We start from the raw sequence: 14,832 nt of genomic DNA, 5'->3' as shown, positions 1-14,832 counted from the left end.
CGATGAACACGTTCTCGACACAGTCTGTCAAGTTCTAGAGATATTTAATGCGTACCAGTACAGAATTTACAAGTTAGATTTCCGCTTCTACGATTTCCACATCTTTCGATTTTCGCGATCTGGTAAAGGGGAGGCTGATGTGTATCGTTTTATGTCCAAACATACTTCAGATAACAATGTGCTTTTTTGTTCCGATCCTTTGTCACACCCCACCATCGATACGTCATCATGCATGCATGACTGTACCCCACAGTTAATTCACCCCAGTGTATATACAGTAGCAAGGCCCAAGCCAATATTAACACAGTGACTGAACCCCAGGGTTAATTCACCCCAATGTATATACAGTAGCCAGCCCCAAGCTAATATTAACACAGTGACTGTACCCCAGGGTTAATTCACCCCAATGTATATACAGTAGCAAGGCCCAAGCCAATATTAACACAGCGACTGTACCCCTGGGTTAATTCACCCCAATGTATATACAGTAGCAAGCCCCAAGCTAATATTAACAAAGTGACTGTACCCCAGGGTTAATTCACCCCAATGTATATACAGTAACCAGCTCCAAGCCAATATTAGCACAGTGACTGTACCCCAGGGTTAATTCACCCCAATGTATATACAGGAGCAAGGCCCAAGCCAACATTAACACAGTGACTGTACCCCAGGGTTAATTGACCCCAATGTATATACAGTAGCAAGCCCCAAGCTAATATTAACACAGTGACTGTACCCCAGGGTTAATTCACCCCAATGTATATACAGTAGGCAGCTCCAACCTAATATTAACACAGTGACTGTACCCCAGGGTAAATTCACCCCAATGTATATACAGTAGTCAGCCCCTAGTTAATATTAACACGGTGACTGTACCCCAGGGTTAATTCACCCCAATGTATATACAGTAGCTAGCCCCAAGCTAATATTAACACAGTGACTGTACCCCAGGTTTAATTCACGCCAATGTATATACAGTAACCAGCTGCAAGCTAATATTAACACAGTCACTGTACCCCAGGGTTAATTCACCCCAATGTATATACAGTAGGCAGCCCCAAGCTAATATTAACACAGTGACTGTACCCCAGGGTTAATTCAACCCAATGTATATACAGTAGCCAGCCCCAAGCTAATATCAACACAGTGACTGTACCCCAGGGCTAATTCACCCCAATGTATACACAGTAGCTAGCTCCAAGCTAATATTAACACAGTGACTGTACCCCAGGGTGAACTCACCCCCATGTATATGTAGTAGCCAGCCCTTACATGTATATTAACACTCAGGGAGAAATTGACAGTGGTAAGTAACACAAGTTTTTTCCCTAATTTAAACACTAGCTAGAAATTCTTGTTAAAACTTACCTGAAATATATTAGAAACTTGAAAGTCTTCCAAAATCAGTGAATACAGTTTGACTCACTAGAGGTGTTGAAGATTCAAATATTAAAACATTTTAGTGTGTTCTGACACTCAGTCAGATTACGATCAAGGCTGTTGCCTAAGAAAATTTTTAAGGAGCCCTTCGGGCTTCTTCCACGAAAAGTTAGGAGCCCAAATAAAATTCTCCGTGGTCAATCCGGGGGGGGGGGGGGGGGGGTTGGGAGGTTGAGGCAGGGGGTTAATTGGGTTAATTGTGGAAATTTTGGGGAGGGGTCCTGGGGCAGAGATTTTCCATGGGACACTAATATGGTCTAATATCAATCAAATTTTATAAATAAAGCATTTAGCAAAATGATCAGGTCATGACTGAGAAAGAATACTATTTCTGGTCAAACTCAATTATTGGTGTATCCATGCAGGTGGTGCGGCTTTTTTTATAAAAATTTATATTGCTGCTTTTATTTTTGAGTTTTGCAATTCTATTTTAAAAAGACAAAATACGTTGTACAAATCATGAAATGCAAGCGACAAATGAAAACAAACAAAAATGAAAGAGGCATTGGGGGGGGGGGGGGGGGTTTGAATTTGGCCTCACTGAAATGTGCGTTCCTTCCCCGGGCTTGGGACATTAGTATAACCTGAAGGTGATTTTGAGGCAGCATTACAGCAATATTGGCCACTTCTTTGGAGAAAATAAATTCTTGTATATTGGGCGGAGTCACGACAATTGATTTGATAATTTAAAATATAGAACCCTAGTATGCAAAGAGAATTGCAATGATGTGTTCTTTTTGGTGGCTAGTTACTTGAATTATCCTTTCAGAACCTAAAGAAATTCATTCAGTACATCTAAGTGAAGTTTTCTAAAGTATCAGACAAATATTTAGACACATTTATCTTTTTCCAACTGTAAATATAATGTCAGCAGGATCATCACTCCAATTCCAAAAATATTTGTCATCAAAGTAGTTAATTTGCAACTTGGAATCAGTAAGGCATCAACAGAGACACAATCCATTGGCATACATGATTTACAGTTATTCAATACTGAGCTTGCAATGCATTATAGGGCGATTTTCAAACATGGCTGTTTTCGGCTGTTTCGTGAGCGGACAGAGACTTTGTTGCCGTGCTTTTGCCCAGATTTCTCGTGATAAAAGCAAAACAGGACCAGAGTAGCTGTTGTTTTCCGTTTAATTTATTGTGTGAATGATTTTTTGACCAATTTCATGAGAAGATTGAAGTCATCGGACATATTACATGGGAAACAAAACTCCATGTTTAGGCGCCCACTTGGGCTCCTTGAACAGAACTTTAGTCGCCCGCACTCATAAGTTAGGCACCTCAGGCGACCGGGCGCCCGTTAGGCAGCAGCCTTGACCATGGAGTGGTAGTATTATTAAACTTACTTAAACTTTGAGTCTTTGTTATAAAACATACACTGAGCACATGAGCATTAAAAGTCCCCAAGATATATTTTACCCCAGGGATGTTGAGATTATTAAAGCACAAACACCGTAAATCCTTGAATTAGTGCCCCAGGCGAAGAAAAGACAGCCAGGGTGCTTATTCAAGGGAGACACTTAATTAAGGGGGGCTCTTATTTAATTTTTCGCAAATCATGGACAGATATGATCGCTATTTTTGTATAATGTATGTGTCAGACCCCCAGTCTCAGATGGATCCAGTCTCTCTTGAAGAACTTCATAATATAACCCATTGAGCTAGTCTAGGCCTGCTGCACCAGGTTAGTTGGGCTTTAGGCAATGAAACAACAACAGTCAATGTGCAGTGCTTGAATGAGTTGATAATCACTAAGATGCTTGTGATTGAACACGACCAAAACTATACCTCCATTGTTGTCTCAGTACTCCCATAAAACAGGGGGAGGACAGGGGGGCTCTTATTTGAGGGGACCTGATTATTTTAAATGGAGTATTTCATGGTTTGCTGCATGGTCTGCATTTTATTCGCCTGTGCATGCTTTTAGGCACAGGCCCAGTTTTACATTGCTTATGAAGCAATCGTAAGCAAGTTACCTAATTTCGCATGCAAATAACCATAAAATCATCAACTGTAAAATAAATTGTACGGGTCAACAATGAATTCAACAGTCAACAGCATTGGTAAAATCCACTGAAATATTCTGAGAATTTTGGTCATCCATTATTCTGCCAGGACTAACTATAGGATGTCATTACTGAAGTACATCTGAGTGGGGTTTTTAAAGCAAAAACATGAATAACAAGGGAACAAATGTTTTTTGATTTCGAGAGATGTGCTAAGCCATCAAATCCTCCCTTTAAATCTTGGTCAATAAGAAGGGCGCTTATTCGAAGGTGGCACTTACCGGTATTTGAGGGAGGTGCCAATTCAAGGATTTACTTTATTAATAAGCTAAGTCTGTCCAGTTCTTCCCTGGACATCTTGGATCTACATGTATGCCTAAAAGAGTTTACTCACAAGGTAATCTATGGGACTGCTACAGGTCATGACAAAGTGCAATTGTTGTACTCTACTAGCACATCTATTCAAGGGTGTTATACATGTACTGTACATAAGTGTGCTGTATTACCATTCACCAATCAGAAGCCTTGTCCAATCAGAAGCCTGCTTTTTGGCCAAGTTTGGATACAGTAAAAACCAAAGTACAGTGAGTTCAACCCCGCTATTTCAAACCGTCAGGGGAAATGACAAATAGTTCGAAATTGCAGGAGTTTGAAACAGCCGACAGTAAATGACTAGAGGACAAATTGCAACTCTAAGGGGCTTGGGAAATGGTTTATTTTGAGTTCGAAATAACAGGGATTTTGATATACCGGTAACCGAATTCAAATTAGCAGGGTCCAACTGTATTTTCACTGTATTTTTACCTTACTTTTAATCAATAACAAAAAGACTTCAACAGCACATATTCCGGCTTGTTTGGTCTCATCAAGGGTATATTTGGGTGGTGTCTCACCAAAACACAGGACTCAACCAAATTGGCCTCATACACATGTACATGGCATTGAATTGTATCAGAAAGGTAGCCCAAGCAAGTATTTATTTAATAACTATAAATGAGAATATCATTCCAAGTGCCTGCATTGGATATATAAACAATAGCCTCCATTTGGTGTGAAAATATGCTAGGATATCTGTCCATGGACATTATCAGTCAGACTAAAATCTGTTCCGAGAAGCGAACAGTTTCCTGAGAGTGTAGCTCGAGGAAAACTGTGAGCTTTGAGGAACAGATAATGTCCAAGGACAAATATCCAAGCACATTTTCGCATAAAATGGAGGCTGTTGTGTTTGTTATCCTTCAAATCTTTTTTGCAACACGTGCAGTTTTGAAAATTGTGGAATATTCTCGGATATTTCCCAGTTTTAACTGGGGAATATTCGGTCATGTGATGTGTTTAGACCTATCACGTGCAAGTGAAAATATTTGATGAATTATAAGAGGTGATAGCTAAACAAACACAGAAACAAGGGGAGGATGGAGAACAAAAACTCTTGCCATCCATCAGGGGTCGAGATTTTTCTACCTTTTTTCTGGATTAACCCAGCCAAAACAGAGATATGAAAGGGCATGTGTTCTAGCAGCTACATAATAAAACTTAATATACATGTATCGATTTAGCCAAGCCTAAAAGCAGAGCTCCTGGGCCGGGTTATTTAAAGTCTGGTTAAGCTAACACAGGATAAGCAAGAAGTTTGATCTGAGTTTTGTACGGTGTTGAGTTTTTGTGAAGGTTTTGCTTTTCTATTGTCTGGCCCTCTGTTTTGAGTTTGAATAATCTCAAACTACACCCACAGCCCATGACCCAAAGGCAGTACAAAACATTTGTATGCAAGAACAATTAACTTCTATCCCTGGGTTAGCATTAACCGGATTCTGAAACCCCCGGCCCTGATCGTCGCCCTGATTACGACAAATTAACCTGACATGAGCCCGCAATCCTATCAAAAGCCAGTACTAGGTCAGCAGTCAACTTTTGAAAAAAACACATGATCTTGATGAGCTCTAAACCTGAACACATGATATGGTCACGTGATACCGGTCAGCGGATAGCTTGGTGCTCTGTTTGGCAGCCCTTTGGGCAAGGGTGGTCCAATATACATGAAATGATACAACCCGGATAATGGCATTTTCCTTATTGCATGACTTGTATGAGTTGTACAGGTCGTGAAAAAACAGTTTTTGAGTCGTACAGTTGGTGAACTGCATACCCTTAGAGAGACTTAGGGTGTATGGACAAGTCCACGACCCATATGACTCGTGTGAGTCGTACGGGTCATGAAATAATGGTTTACGAGTCGTTCAGAGGAAACATATGAACAATAACCTTCACGAGAGGGTAATTGTCAGATTGAAATTTACAACAAAATTAATGCATGCATGCTGCTGTTCATATTCAAGGACACTTTCCAGTTGATGAAAAATTCTGGTTTGTATTTCCAGACTATTCCAGGGAAGAATGGAACAGCATTTTCTGACATTTCTGGAAAATAAGACAACGTTGCAAGGTATAGCAAAAATTTTGGAAATTTCTTTTTGGTTGTAATGAATGAAAAGTGCCCAAAGTTACATTCATGAGTGACCAAACCTGATTTGATTCTCTAAAAAATAAGTCTTGGAACCCATTCAATGAGAAGATGCTAAAAATAAACAACTTACCGAGTTTTTGCTGACTTGAATTCTTGATCTACAATGCCCTCTGACTCGCTACAGGTCCTAAAAGGTTAAATGCATGTTTTGGTCACAAATTGTTATACTCAGTGTGATGAAAATTATAAATAAACTTCCTGAATAAAAGGGACAAATTGGTCTGGCCATTCTCATTTAAACACATTTGTTATGTAATCCAGTCATCAAAGCACTTAAAACAGCTGACAAAATAGCTGCATGTTTTCTACAACAGTAAAATTAAATACAATTTACTTTTCTTTAAGAACATTTTGTTTCTCCGTAAATTGATGAATATGAGTACACGTACACGTACATATAAGGATTTACACTTCAGTATGATATTTAGAAATTCTCTCACTATTGCACAAGCCTTGAGGTACATGTAAGTGTGATTTGAAATAATTTTGTAGTTCAGATCCTTAATTAATTGTTTGAGCTTTCATATGATTACTCACTTACTGCTGTAACATAAGTGAGAAAATTACTATTGCCCATGTTTGAATTTGCACTGCAGTGAAAATTAAATAATTAAAAATTAACAACAAATTGGCCTGTTCTCAGCTAATCACAGTCAAGTCCTATAAAAATTAATAAAAACATTAAAAAGCATTATTGTATGGTTAATGTGTTGGTAGCCAAATCAATATAATGTGTGCTCTGATTGGCTAATTGTAGGGCAATTAATTCTCCTGTACATGTGATGCCCGTGGCCTGATTATGAGTCTGCAAAACCAAAGCAACAAGCCACCTGTATTAATGTCGAACCTTTGGTCTTTACAGGAAAATCTCAAACCGAGCTCAAACTGAGCGACAGTGAGGTCAATATGACTTGGGTGAGACCTCACTCTTGGTTAATAAGTAGTTAGTGGTCACTGGCATTTTTCTCAATGCACTATTTACATGTAATTCACCAGTCAATGTTAATGCCCCCCTCCCCAACCCAGGCCTGGGCAGAATAATGTAGGGACTTTCATATATATCGTATTCGCTCCATTTTGGTTCCCTGGTAGGCGGGGAGTATACTAGTAATCGCGATCTTCACTTCCCAGACCAGGAAATAGTCAACAGTTTCATTTTTTTGCACAACATTATAATTTTGCATATATCATCATCGTCCTTGATTCAAAGTGAAGTAAAATGGATATACGGTATTCAGTGAGTTAGAAGCCAGGTAAGTAATTTAATTAAAGGTGACTTTACATGAAAGCGTCGTGAAGCAAACACATTGTAGTGTAGGACCTTGAGATTTTTGGCCAAAGATAGGCATGCTAGAAAGATTCTCCACGTTTGTTTACCTGACAAAATGGCAGTGAATCGATCACCATAATAAACATTCAAAGCTTATATTTGTTTGCCATCTGAGCTTTCCTTTTTAAAAGGCACAAATAGAAAGGGACAATTTTGCTTTCCAGGAAAAGCAAAACTTGGAATACACGAAGGAGAAATCATTATTAACCCCTTTCTGTAAGACTGAACAGAAATCAATGATGATGAGACAGACACTTCTAAAGCATGTGCAAAATTGAAATCCAATAAATTTGACTGTACCGTACCAGTCAAAGGGATTGTAGTACCTACATGTGCATAAAATATGTGTGGTCTGCATGTAGTATTCATGGACAGTGAGTGTAAGCTGCATGCAAGGTGCATGTAATTACACGTCTATAAAATTTACTGATCTGGTAGTTACATGCATTTGCGTGTAATTTCACGCGTGTGCATGTACTTTAATTGGAGGAAGAAACCTCTGTTATTCATACACCCATTTGGGTGTATTTTGCAAAACAAAAAGCCACTATACTAACTTGTATTCGACGCATGCGACTTTCAATGTTCACAACAAAAAGTGAATTTAAAAGCTGACAAGCATTGTTAAATTAGTGAACTTGCTTGAGCACCAATAAAACAGATACTCTTTCTTAATCTGTAGCAGCCCACACTTCTGCTTAACATCAAAACTTAATTCTTAAAGATCTCTGAGCTTTCAATTATGTTAAAACACGTACGATGTACATCGCAAGGTAATGTTTACCCACGGGTGTCACGAAAACTGAGACCCCAAAAACTCAGGCCTTAGACCTCAGACCCCGAAAACTCAGACCCCTCAAAATTAAAAACAAAAGATTTAAACTCGTCTCAGTTCTTATCACCTGAAATGTTTTATGGTCATGCAATGTTCATAGGCAAAAGCCATGCCCAAAAGGAGCACAATGTTTATCTTCTCCAGTTTATCATGGTCACATCAATCAAGGGGTGAAAAACTAACAAGGTTTAAAATAGCAGCCAACACTTTGATGACATTTGCTGGTGAATTTTTTAACCTATGAAATAGAAAGACAGGGTAGCTATAATGTTGTTCAAATTGAAGTCAGTTTTGTATTCACCAGACGCAACAACGATAAACTGGGGAAGATAGATATCTTGCTCCTTTCTGGCTGTTACCTATGAACATTGCCTGACCATAAAACATTTCAGGTGATAAGAACTGAGATGAGTTTCACGGTGCATTCCTTTGGAGTGATCTGGATCAGGATCAGTGATCCAAGATCTGTCTGGATCATGGTGCATCAAAGTCACTGATGACGTCAGAGTTTTCGAGGTCCAAGTTTTCGTGACACCCATTTCCACGTACCCATGCATGAAATGTCATTTCAACTCCCATTCTTTCGATAACAATGAAATAGGGATTCAAACAGAAACTCACAGACTCTCTCTTGACCTTGCTCCTTTCTGGCTGTTGCCTATGAACATTACGTGACCATAAAACATTTCAGATATGAATTGAGAACAGTTTAATCTTTTTTTTTAATTTCAAGGGGTCCAAGTTTTCAGGGTCTCGGTTTTTGGGGTCTGAGTTTTCGGGATCTGAGGTTTCGGGGTCTGAGTTTTCGGGGTCTGAGGTCCAAGGTCTGAGTTTTCGTGACACCTGTTTACCCACGCATGAAATGTCATTTCAACTCCTATTCCTTCGATAACAATAAATAGGGAACAAAACAGAAACTCGCAGACTCTCTCTTGATCTGCTAGTTGCCCAGACTTCTCCTTAAATGGTGAAGGATAAAAACTTTTCTAACAAAATCTAAGCGTTCGTTAATTTTCAATTCATCTGATTCGTGTGTAACCTTCTGACAACAACCCGCAATGTCTAAACACAGTTCATTCGATTATTCAGCTTAAATTGCAATACAGTTGACTACCAATAAGCTAGATTTGAGAATGTCGTGAGCTTGCCTTATGGGCAGTCAAGTTAAGTCTTCAAAGAAACACATAGCATAATTATGTATACATGTATAAAACAAGACATGAAACAGTAACTAATTTAAAAAAACTTTCGCACTGCACAGGATTTCCACCTGGGTAGATTTTGATCATGTGCTACATGTAGGTGAAACTGAAAATCAAGAAACAGATCAAATTTCATTTCAATCATATCAGATCAAAACAATATGTACCACACGCACATAATATCAATGACGAATCTTCAAAGGCTTTTTAAACTTAAAGGATACCTGATGTTTAAAAATTAACTGAAAATCTGAAGCAAAATAATGTGTAATTACACATGTGTAATTATACACATTTTCGTGTATTTCTCTAAGGTTCATGTAAGGTGCGTGGACACTGCGTGTAATGTGAATGTAGTACACACGCTTTAAGCGCATGTAATGCTGCAATCCCTTTGACGAGGGTCCCCTATACTTTTTTTGTGGTGCGTGAATGGGCATTTTTGCTTTTGCGTGAAGCATGAATGAGGATTTATTTTTTCTGTGCTTCGTGAATCTATATTTTTCCGTCCTCGGGGAACTGGTTTTCGATTTTTTCATGATCGGTGAAATATTCATTTACTTATGCGTGATTTGTGAATCAACGACTTTTGCGGGAATAATTTTTCACTTTTTTGGAGATTTCAGTTGGCGTCATTACTGCGCCTTTCAACAACATGCGAACTCTTAAATTCAAAGCTCAATTGACAATGCGTTTTTTGCTACCATCAATCAAATGTTCGGCGGCTCCTCCCAGCTTCCGACTACTGCAGCACAGTTCAGACAAAGAAACAGTGCTCGGCAGCAGTTGGAAGCTGGGAGGAGCCGCCGAACATTTGATTGACGGTTGCAAAACACGTATTTGTCGGTTGAACTTTGAATTTTAGAGTCCGCATGTTATTGAAAGACGCAGTAAAGCTCGTAAACTGCACCAAACTAGATCTAAAACTAGATGTATTTGTAATTGTATGTTTTGTGAAAAGTGAATAGAATTTGCATTTTTATGTGAAACATGAGTTAGCCTTTGCATTTTTATGTGAAACATGATTGCCTGCTTTTTTCTGTGAATGTGAAGCTGTTTTTCAAATTTTTCGTGATGCGTGAAAAGGCCTATTACTTATGCATGAAACTGTTTTCAGACGAGGTATAAGGGACCCTCTTTGACTGATACTGTAACTGTCTGTTTGAGGGCAGGGACATTAAAATAGTGGATCAAAAACACTTCCCAGGGGGGAGGGCATTTTCTTACTTTCACTGACTACAAATTCCCTGCCTTGGCCCGAGTAGGCCTGGGGGGGATTTTACATTGTTGGTTTCATGATATTTTCAGGCGAGTTCAGTTTCCTTGGTGGTTTACTCTGCATCATATACCAAGTCTGTACTTTACAGACCCTGCACCTGCTTTGAAACAGGACTCGAAAAAAACTTGAATTCCAACTTGCCCTTGGGACAAGTATCTCTTAAAGTTTGCTTGCCCATGGCAAGTCTTAGTCTGCCCTTTTAATGATATAATTGGCGGATCACTTGCTTGGTATTTTGCCCATTGGGCAAGTGAGAATGTAAAGTTACTTGCCCAGAAGGAAAATCTACTTGTCCGGGGCAATGGGACAGCACTTTTTTCGAGCCCTGTTGAAATACAATGTACAGTGGAATACCGGTTTTTCCAACCTCCGAGGGTAATGAGAATTGGTTACAAAAATCGTGAGGTTAAAATCTGGGGTAAAATTACTGATGGTGTTCGAATGAGGAGAAAAACGAATCGAGGGTTCGAGAAATCAAGATCCAGTGTAATCTGTTAGGCTCGCTTTAGATTTCAGAGCTTGAGATCTGTAGAGATGACAACAATCCCGATCGAGGAGTGCCAAAATTTTTCTAACAGTGATTGAAATAGTACTCAATTCTGATTCAATGTTGGTGTACAGGTATTGTCAAAGCTGATTCGAAAGAGATAGTGATCATACTGCCGGGTGAGTTTTTAACAGATCAGTGAGCCGTAAAACAAGAAGAAAGAACATTAATAGTTACTTCTAAACTAACCTTCCAGAGTAAACCTTCACTTTTCGCGATGTTTTGACAATTTGAAGCCAGCGAAACAACCTTCATCCGCACATCAAATCGACAGTCCAAGTTTTGCAACGAAAGCAGAAATGTCAAAACACCGCGCAGAAGCCTGAGACATTGCCCAATTTCAAACCGAGAGAGACTGGCACTAATTTAATTTTATCCGGACGGAAGTGGCCTTTTGGCTTTTCTTTCGTGACCTTATGACTTGCCTTTTCTCGACAACATGGAAAGCAAATCAAGTAAAAAGACCGCGAAAAAGGAAAGCCAGCCCGAAATTTCCCTTGGAGAAGTTAAAACGAAGGTTATTTCCGAGGATCCATCGAAGTGGAGCGTAGAATGCCTTCAGAAGTGCTTACTTAAACTTGGGCAAAGTGTGTCTGGATCGAAGGAACTCTTGGTCAAGAGAATCGTTAACCTAAAAAAAAACCCACTGATCTTGGATAAGATTATATTAAGGAAAAAGAAATCCTTCAAGTTCAAATCACGGCTCTTAGTACGCAACATTCCGCCACCAGAAGCAACCTGGACATCAGATTCAAGTCATTATCCAAAGGTAATTCATTTTTGTTTTGTTTTGTTTTTTTTTCACTTTTAATGTTTGCGTGAACAAATGAGTCTTACCTGTTTCTTATTTTGATTTTTTTTTTCTAACCAAGAATTCCCATTGAAAATAAACTGTTGTAAGTTCTATTTAGACTGGTAATTTGCGAGCTGGGACTCAATGAAGTTTATTTTAAGTATAGCTGTTCAATGTATAATGGGTAGAATTTTTGTTTTAGGTTACAGGTGCCATGATCAAAAATTATCAAGCTCTCAAGCGCCAAGGTAGCCTAGGTCAGTACCGGAAAGCTCTCCGCATGTTCAACAGCAGGAAAGTTAAAACCGTTAAAGTCTGCAAAGAAGGAAGTTCTATTTTCGTAAAAGCACATATATTTAAAAGTTTTACACCTACAAACAATGGAGTAACAAGACCTGCAGTTGTTCTGTTCCAGGATGGTACACCTATTAAGGGCCACTGTGAATGTGCAGTGGGACTTTCAGGGTTATGCTGTCATGTTGTTTGCTTACTGATATATCTGCAACATTACACCAGCCATGGAGTTAAATTTCTTGCTCTTACTTGCACTCAGAAAATTCAAAAGTGGCACAGAAAGGGTGTAACAAAGCAAACTGAGCTGTGTCATGTACCTCTGTCCCAACTCCGAAATGTGCGATCATCCAGAAAGACACTGGACAGTTCACGCCCAAAAAGAAAGTTGAATGTTTCAAATGACCAAGCCTTGTCAGATGAGTCACTGGAGAAAAATGATTGGTCAAAACGTGATATCGATGGAATGGTATCTAGAATCAGAAATGGGATTCAAGAAACTAAGGTTAACATTGAGAGCCATATCTATGACCAGCTAAAGAAATATGATGTGAAATCTGGGCTTTTTGAGCAGCTGCATTACAATTATAATTACAGATTAAAACAAGCCCTTCAAGATCACAACTATGCAAAGGACTGCTTTCATGATGAGCAAGTGCTAAAGCCAAGATTTTCTGCGAATGATTGTGATGTTTGGCATGCACCTTTGCTATTGACTGATAACATTGTTGAAGATCCAAACACTGAAGATGATCAGCTTGTCACAGGAATGTTAGCCCCAGCTGAGGATCAACATGCCCCTGGTGCTTCAGTGGCAAAGAATCAAACTATGTATGAACATGAAACAGTACATTTGTATGTTAAGCAGTTAGAAGGTATTGTTGAGGCTGCTAAGGGTAATCTTGTTAGTGAGGGGGACAAAAATACCAAAGTTCTGTCCATATCAGTTCCTCCCTTGAAACCAGTTTATGCATTTGGCTTTAATTATCATGAAGTCAAACAAAATACCCAAGAATGGTTTCATCTCCGTATTGGAAAAGTAACCTGCAGTATAATAGGTAATCTGATTGGACTTGCTGGAGAGAAAGAGCACTTGCATTATTTATTATGTGTCAAAAACAAAATAGATCCTAATAAAGTTAACCCAAAGAAATTTGCTAGTTTTACCAGAGGTAGACAGTTTGAGGGTGAAGCTGTTGAAGCTTTTGTAACAGCAACAAAACTGCCAGTCACTTCATGTGGTTTTTTTGCCCACCCAAGTGATATTAACTATGGGGGAAGCCCAGATGGTGTTGGCCTGGGTTTTTTATTGGAAGTTAAAACAAGGGTGGCAGGGAGTGAGGGACCTCTCATCGCTATAACAGCTAACCATCTTCTCCAGACAAATTACCAGATGGCAATCACTGGAGCAACTATTGTGTTTTTGCAATCCTATCATCCTGAAACAAAAAGCTTCAATCTATTTTTAATACAGAAAAACAACTTGCTTCTCACTGTTACAAAAACCATCATTGATCACATGATCACTGAAAGTATTATCTGTGAATGGCCTCATGAAGAGAACAAACTCCTTAAAAAGCTGGGTGAGCTGAATGTTGGCAGGGTGCCAACCTTTCAAAGCACAAAACCATTGAGATCATGGGTAAAAGAAGAAGCCAAAAAAGTAATGAAAATCGACATAAACTCTTCAGATTAATAATCTCAAATTTGTCTTAAAAATAGCTGTGAAGGACATAAGCAAGCTGACAGAGATTATTGTTGGGTTACAAACATGAGCTCTTATTTGTTCTCTGACCATCTGCAGCTCATTTGCATTATGCTACAAATATAGTACTTGTACAAAATGTTAATTTAGAAATCAAATATTAAAACTGTAAAGTGTTTTCTGTTTATGAAGATAGCATGTCTTGTAACAATGCCTGTTAGCAGGATATCGAGTTGTATTTAAATGTCATTTTACTGCACTTTGCTGTCTTGTGTTTCCTTGGGACCAACAGGTTTCTTAGTCAAGTTAACAATGTGTGCCAGTGCAATCCAACAAATTCCAAGAAGGTCAACTCTCCCTGAAGGCCAGCATTTGTTCAAGATTGACCAGTCACGAATTCTGCCAATTGCATTTTCATTATAAATGCGAAGGGTTGCAATATCAAAATTTAGATTTATGTCATTTTCATCATACTGACAATTGTTCTTCAATGGTGGCCTGTTGTGATGTACTCCCATTTCATGACATAAATCACTAATTGCAAAGCCCTTATCAGTCATAACCACCTTTCCCTTAGGACAGTAGTCTATAACTCCAAGTTGTTCAGTGAGTTGTTCATCTGAGATTGACCCAGGAAAAGCATCAGAGCATTTGCATAAAGCACCATGAGGAAAAATCCACACAGATACTTTACCAGTTGTGTGATTTTTGTAATGGCTGAAGGTGAGGTTATTCAACTCAAAATTCTCCGATTGAGCAATCCAGGTCTCTGTGTTGTCCCCAAGAATTCCACAGTCAGCATACCCTGCATCAACAAAAACTCTAGGGAGGAAAGCTTCTATAAAGCCAGGCAATGGCTTCAGATTAA

General features: G+C 38.9%; 2 protein-coding genes and 1 pseudogene across 3 annotated transcripts in view; 1 reads left to right on the top strand and 2 right to left on the bottom strand.

The window, feature by feature from the left end:
- The window catches only part of LOC110043812 (uncharacterized), a 31,656-nt pseudogene extending 20,183 nt beyond the window's left edge, over window positions 1-11,473 (bottom strand). Inside the window, exons 1-3 of the transcript XR_016201180.1 lie at window positions 11,365-11,473; window positions 6,053-6,109; window positions 1,369-1,425 (exon numbers count right to left, since the gene is read on the bottom strand). The product of XR_016201180.1 is annotated as an uncharacterized LOC110043812 (transcript). The remainder of the gene's footprint in view (window positions 1-1,368; window positions 1,426-6,052; window positions 6,110-11,364) is intronic.
- A 37-nt stretch (window positions 11,474-11,510) lies between these two features.
- Window positions 11,511-14,223, top strand: LOC149105028 (uncharacterized). Its single transcript, XM_089271555.1, has 2 exons — window positions 11,511-11,944; window positions 12,171-14,223. Exons 1-2 carry the CDS (start codon window positions 11,615-11,617, stop codon window positions 13,953-13,955), a joined length of 2,115 nt encoding a protein of 704 aa, XP_089127681.1. The 5' UTR covers window positions 11,511-11,614; the 3' UTR covers window positions 13,956-14,223.
- The window catches only part of LOC149105027 (uncharacterized), a 2,152-nt gene continuing 1,029 nt past the window's right edge, over window positions 13,710-14,832 (bottom strand). Inside the window, exon 1 of the mRNA XM_089271554.1 lies at window positions 13,710-14,832. This exon is cut by the window's right edge and continues 1,029 nt beyond it. Within this exon, the coding sequence (XP_089127680.1) occupies window positions 14,216-14,832 (617 nt within the window). The 3' untranslated portion in view covers window positions 13,710-14,215.

This window comes from Orbicella faveolata, unplaced genomic scaffold (assembly GCF_042242905.1).
Source record: "Orbicella faveolata isolate gen_17 unplaced genomic scaffold, um_ofav_v1 contig_34, whole genome shotgun sequence".
Taxonomy (NCBI): Eukaryota; Metazoa; Cnidaria; class Anthozoa; order Scleractinia; family Merulinidae; genus Orbicella; species Orbicella faveolata.
This window is presented reverse-complemented; position numbering and strand designations above follow the sequence as displayed.